The sequence below is a fragment of the Suricata suricatta genome, chromosome 7 (assembly GCF_006229205.1).
Source record: "Suricata suricatta isolate VVHF042 chromosome 7, meerkat_22Aug2017_6uvM2_HiC, whole genome shotgun sequence".
In the NCBI taxonomy this organism is placed as follows: domain Eukaryota; kingdom Metazoa; phylum Chordata; class Mammalia; order Carnivora; family Herpestidae; genus Suricata; species Suricata suricatta.
The window spans coordinates 94,144,961-94,151,663 of NC_043706.1; the positions used below are offsets into that span (position 1 = coordinate 94,144,961).

Sequence of the window (6,703 nt, forward strand, 5' to 3'; positions counted from 1 at the left end):
ATCAGTTCTAAAAGGCTTCTGGTGGAGTCAATTGGGTTTTCCATGTAGAGTATCATGTCATCTGCGAAAAGTGAAAGTTTGACTTCTTCTTTGCCAATTCTGATGCCTTTTATTTCCTTTTGTCTGATTGCTGATGCTAGGACTATACTGATTTTAAGGGAGCATCACATGGCATACTTCTGAGTCCATTTCCAAGATACTCTGTTGTACTTTTCTCTATTTTATAGATCCTTATAATCTCTGCCACTAGGGTGTCATCTGGGTTTGGATCATATAGCAGTGTGAGCAAATGGATAAAAGAACTTTAGAAATAATTAAAGCAGGAGATCACGTGATCTTAGAATATCAAGGCAAATGCTACCATTATTGTAATATTGATAAATATTGATTGATAAATTCTTGTTGTAAATGCAACCTTAGGAGGCCTCAGAGAGTAGTCCATAGGAAAATGAACTGTCAAAAAGAATATACCACCTCGACACGGGCTATCATTAGGTCCCATAATTGTGGCTTGCTCATGAAACCTGTCTTCCCCAACTGGACTTGCAGAACACTATGCTAGAGCGCCATGGGCCAGAACACTAAGTTTCTTATTAATCCATTTCAGTGCCATAACCTGTGCTTTATTCTGGTCTCTCACTTTCTCTGTGGGTGCTCAAAGCCTGGACTAAAACTCTTGATTATCCAGGCATAGGGAAGGATTGTCTCTGTGTCTCATGCTGGCTCTGCCAGACATAGGCACAGAGGGGCCAGGACTTCCCTCAAGCTGCCCCTCGTAGTAGACTCAGGGAAGTATATTCTGTAAGACTTTATAAAAGAGGCACTAAATGACACAGCACATGATAAGAACACAATAGATCCTGGAAGCAGTTTTGTAAAATTTAAGGTCACCAGGCCCCATTTGTTAGAATGACAGTAATAATTGTCTATCAGTTCACATCTTGGGAACACAGAAACTCCTTAGATCAGAAAAATAGTAATTGAAAATTAAATTCTATTAGCAAATACAATGAAAAATCAGTGACAACAGCTCTGCAGATGGAAATAAATCCCGATCTAAGCAAGGCTTTTAAGAATTCATAAGTGGCATTTTTCTTAAGACTGAGGAAAAAAAAGATACCTACATATCTTGCTACTTCTTTGATAAAGAGTAAAAATACTTACATACTCATTTGGTCCAGCCCATCCTGCTTCGCTATCAGTGATTAAGCTGTAGTTCATCTATAACATGAAATACTACACAGAAATAAAAGGAATGTTTGATATTTGCCGATCCTGTTGAAAGAGATTTAGATTGTGTTCAGTTTTTGACTATCACTAATAAAGCTGTTATAAACATTTATGTATAGGTTTTTGTGTGAATGTCGGCTTTAATTTTTCTGAGATAAATATGCCAGGTCATATGAGATGTACATGTTTAGTTTTACAGGAAATTTCCAAATTATTTGCCAAAGTGACTATATTATTTTCTACCTCTTTGCCATCATTTGTTGTTGTCATTGTTCTCCATTTTGGCCTTCCTATTAGGTGTATAGTGATGTTTCATTGTAACTTGCATTTTCTTAATGGCTAATGATGCTGCAGATCTTTTCATGTGTTTATTTGCCATCCACATGACCTTTTCAGTGAAATGCCTATACATATTTTTTGCTTCTTTTCTAATCAGATTGTTTACTGCTAGCTTTGAGACTTCTTCATGTGATAAATGTCTTTTAAAACAATGTTTTATTTCCTCTTTTCCTTTGTTAATATTTAGAAAACTAAATGTTTAAAGAGAGGACCATGTCAGCAAATTTATTCAAGGTTTGAATCACTGCCTATTATGGCTGAGAAGGTAAGAGGGGGGAAAAATGAAGATACTTGTTCAGACACACTTCTGTTTGGTGTAAGTGCTATTTAAATGCCATTAGTCATTTGAAATTGTTTTCAGCTATTTCTTTTCCCCTAAAGTCTGCCAGTGCGGGCCGTTCTGTGAATAGAAGTACACAAAGTCTCCTGCAGATGCAGCAGCATTATGGGCCTTATATCCTTCAGAAACCTACTGAAGTTACCAAGCCTAGCTGTCTCTACAAGCCTTCTAGAACAACTGCCCAGTGTAAAGCTGAACCTTCTGACTCAAAATATTCCCTTTCTATTTGTGACAATTTGACCGAACTGTTGATGACAATGCAGGATGAGCTGGACCAGATGAGTGTGTAAGTAGTTTTACTCTTTATCAGAAGAAGTAGCAAGATAACGTAGATATCTTTTTTCTTCTCCGTCTTAAGAACATTGCCACTTATGAATTCTTAAAAGAGTTGCTTAGATTGGGATTTATTTCCATCTGCAGAGTTGTCACTGAATTTTTGTATTTTGTATCATTGTATTTGCTGATAGTATTTAATATTCAACTGTGTGTAATTACTTTTCCGATCTAAGGAGTTTCTGTGTTCCCAAGATCTGAACTGATAGACAATTATTACTGTCATTCTAACAAATGGAGTCTGGTGACCTTAAATTATAACTCACAAATGCTTTTATAAGAAAGGTTCTCCTTTTTAAAAAAAATCTTTTTAATTAAACCACATTTCATTAGTCAGGAAAGCAATTTCTTGTTTTAAACTCTGGCTGCATTATAACTTTTGAAGCATCTATAATAAACAAGATTCTATAAAGGATACATATTTTAGACCCCAAGTTTAAATACATATTCAACAAAAATCCCAGAAAATAGGAGACTTGAGTGGCCAGCTAGTTGAACTAAGACCTCTGTAGAAGATATAACTAGTTCTCTTGACAGTATTTCCTTGAGTAGACTATCACCAAATCTAGGGATTTCTCAGGCAAATACTTTTATAGCTGGAATTAAACATCTTATATTAAGAATTCCAGAGTTGGAACTAAAGAGAGTCCTTTAATGCTTTTAGCTAAGGACATCAGAATGTTTTACTACAAAACACTTGTATCAAAAATTTGGACTTTATTCTAAGGTTCTTTAAGACCTAAGTCTAAGATATTTCTAAATTTATCTAATCTCAAATCACAAAAGCCTTTTATATCTACTGTAGATAACCCTACATAAGGAGACTGTCTTTGAAGATTAATATTTAACTGGCAAAAATTTATGATTAAACAGAATATTGTTTAATTATATCAAAGACATTTAGTATAAACCATAATAGTACTTGATATTTGCTTTTCTTTCATAGGGAGCATGAAGAACTACTGAATCAAATGAAAGAAACTGAAAGTCATTCAGTGTGTGAAGACATAGAATGTGAATTAGAGCATTTAGTCAAGAAAATGGAAATTAAAGGAGAACAAATTTCCAAACTGATGAAGCATCAAGATAATGTAAGAAGGCTTTAGTAAAAGATTTTAATAAAAAGATAACATATCTGGAGTCAATGTTATATCTCTGTATGATCTTTCAAATTTGAGGTCTGTATGTGTGGCTTAGTGAAAAGATGACAGATAGAAATCACTTAGGCCTGTTATAGAGCCATCTGTCCCATTGGACTACCAGGGCTCCTACATAACTCCCCAAGATAAATGTAAAATAGGGGGAACATGAATGTTTAGTTATGTATTCAGAAACAGCCTTAGGAAAATTTTGAGGGAGGCCAAATTTGCTTTGCAGCCCTCCTGGTTATCTTTTTATCATTCTTTCACTTTATTCCCCCCCCCCCCGCCCCATGCCTTAATGAAGCCTCTTCTGTTCACAGGTCTCTACTTCAGTACCATCCATAAACCTGGCTCCTCAAGTAGTACTCTAATGCTAAAACCATTGTTTCTACTCACCCAGAACAAGTTAGGCTGTGTTCCATTCCCCGGGGACCTGTGCTTAGCTAGCTTTAGTGTGGTGGTAAGAGGGACTCTGTCCTTGCTTGTGAAAGCTTAATAGCTAATGGCATAACAATGTTACTATTTCAACAGAATAATCATGGAATATTATACTATTTTATCTCAAGACCATGATTCCATAGGTTGGATTGTTAGCACTATTACCCTGCTGGAGCAGAAGGTGGAGGAGGTCTTTCCAGGAACCCTCAAATCACATTATGTAGCTATCTGCCTATATAGAATAGTCAGCATTCATATAAGTTAGTGTTATATTAACCTCATGATTCAGCCTTCCCCACTTTTACAGGAGAGTAATAAAGGATTCAGAATTTTACAGCCTTTATTCTTCTAAGACCAATAAAAAGAAAAGGAGGAAATGAAATGTTTGAAGCAAATATATTCACTTTACTGGCTTTTAAGGCTATAGTAAGTAAATTTTTTTGTAGGATTGTGTTAGGATGAAGATTATATAACATACACTTTCCTTGAATTGCTTAGGGGAAATTTGAAGGGAATAGAAAAATAGTCATATTCTTAACAAACATAAATTTTGAAAAAATGTTATTTATACTCTAATAGCTATAGCAATACAAATTTTCAAGCATTTTATCATAATAAATGTAATCTCTACAATTTAAATGGCCTTGGACAAATACCAGGTTCTTAGCCATTGTATGGATCAGCTCTACAGATTAGGCCCATGCATAAGTGAAATAGACTAAGTAATGGTCTGGATTTGACAGTAATGGGTTTTGGCTGGTTGATAGGTTTTGTTTCATTTAATTCCATCAACCAGATACCACCCAATGAGACTTTATTTTTTAACTGGCATTCAGTAGTACGTTAACTTCAGGAATACTTTTAGGTAAAATATGTATATACATATTCAACTCCATAAATTCAGTGTTCATTCCTGACAGGTCCTTTTCTCTTATGTCTGTTGTCCAGTTTTTACTCATTTCATATTCCACATAAATCTTCCTTTCAGCTTCTCGTTGATCTTCTCAGTCAACATTGATCTTGTCCTACTTTGGCCTTCTCAAATAAACACCTTTGTCCCAGCCTAAATTATTCTCTACTTGTCACATACATGCTTTCCTTTCACTAATAAAAGCTGTAAGCTTTTTGAGAGCAAGGATTGTCTTATTCATTATATTTCTACTTACCTAGCACAGTGTTAGGCATATGATAGGTATTCACTTGATCTTAGCCAAAAGGCCGAGAAGCAATTATGATAGGTATTCAGTAAAAACTTAGTGGAACTTATTAATTTCATGTAACCTTTAAACCATCAATCCAATCCATTTTAGGGTATATTTTTTATATCTTTTTTACTAAAATGTTAGATTTCTTTTCTCTCCAGATCCGTAAACTGCAGCAAAAAGTTCAAAACTCAAAGATGAGTGAAGCCTCAGGCATTCGGCGAGAAGATAGCAACCTTAAAGGATCAAAGAACATAAAAAATAGCCCCAGAAAATGTTTGCTAACTAACTGTATTCAGAAGAATAACAACTTTCATCCAGTAGAAGTCCATAACCTTCAAATGAAATTGAGAAGAGATGATATCATGTGGGAACAATGATAACACAATAGTAAAGCTGTTACCTTAAATGAACTCTTGTCAATGATCTTGAATTGTCTAACGGGGTTTTAATATGCCTTAATGAAATTTTGAATTATGTTTCCCTATTAAGTGTCAAGTTGTAGTATTTTTAAATTCATGCATAACGACCTCCTAAGAGTCCCAAATAATAAATGACTGTGTTTTTGTTTCTCTTACTGACTGAAATACCTAATCTCTCCACGTTTTAGACACATTGTCTGCTTTGCAGACCTCTTAAGCTAAATCTAAGAAATTATACTGGATTGATGGTATTTAAAATTGAGTTAAATTTGAGATACAAGTACCATTATACCTTTTCATTTCGTAGGCTTATAACCTTAAGAAGCAATATAACATGAACAGAGTAAGGAAAGGTCTTTTACCTTTCTTGGTGCTTCTTCCCTATCTTATTTTATGAGCTGTGAAATGCTGAAATGCTTTTCTTTTTTGGAAATGGAAGAGTCCTGTAAAGCGGCCTTTAGCCCAAGTTTTTATGTGACAATTATAAATAGGAACTCATGGTTACTTAATTTTTAGATGACAGTAACTCAACTGCAAAAGCCTTTTTCTGCAATTCCTGTTCTCTTTTACAAATCCTGTGCTGCTTTTTAACACAAGTGATTTATTTCTTATTCCTTTATCACTAAAACTTTTGGTGAGTTTTAATCTTTGCATTATATATAATATTAATCAGTATAAATTGAGAATGTAAATTTCCAGGAAAACAAAATTGGACATTTTATTACCTTATCCAGTAACAATTCAGAGAAATACGATGCATTTTTGTTTTTTATATTTTTATGTCAGTGATGTCATATGCAATGTCTTTGTACACATATGCTTTATAATAAATTTACACTTGTCGACATATCTTTCCAGAAACCTATGGACATTAGTATGACTCTTTTGAACTTCTTTGTTTTTTTCACTGAAGTCCTTTGGGGTAACTAGAGAATTAAAGTCATCAGCTGAAGTAGAAATAGAAGACTGACAGAAAAAGCATAATAGAAGGGAGGAACTCAGAAGCTAGGGTAGCAGTTTAAGAGATGGTAATTCCACAGGATCAGAATTGGAGGTATATTTATCTATAGCTAGGGGCATGATCAAGCTATAGATATGAAAGAATTTTCAGGCCAAGATCTTGGGGAGCTAGGAAAAACAATGTTAAAGACAGTCCTAAAAAATTTTCCTAAAAGTGTGTGGGGAAAATGGGGGTAATTGTAGAACTTCTGGTGAGGGAAGAAGAAAACAGATTCATTCTCACTGAGAGCAGAGGTG

At 34.5% G+C, this 6,703-nt stretch overlaps 1 protein-coding gene and 1 pseudogene across 2 annotated transcripts in view; one reads left to right on the forward strand and one right to left on the reverse strand.

Moving 5' to 3' along the window:
- The window catches only part of CEP57L1 (centrosomal protein 57 like 1), an 80,718-nt gene extending 74,407 nt beyond the window's left edge, over nt 1-6,311 (forward strand). For both annotated transcript variants that reach the window (XM_029945264.1, XM_029945265.1), the window contains 4 exons: nt 1,757-1,834; nt 1,951-2,195; nt 3,189-3,333; nt 5,186-6,311. In XM_029945264.1, coding sequence (XP_029801124.1) covers nt 1,757-1,834; nt 1,951-2,195; nt 3,189-3,333; nt 5,186-5,404 — 687 coding nt within the window. In that variant the 3' untranslated portion in view covers nt 5,405-6,311. The remainder of the gene's footprint in view (nt 1-1,756; nt 1,835-1,950; nt 2,196-3,188; nt 3,334-5,185) is intronic.
- LOC115296787 lies at nt 165-613 on the reverse strand (annotated as a pseudogene).
- Nucleotides 6,312-6,703: the final 392 nt, after the last annotated feature.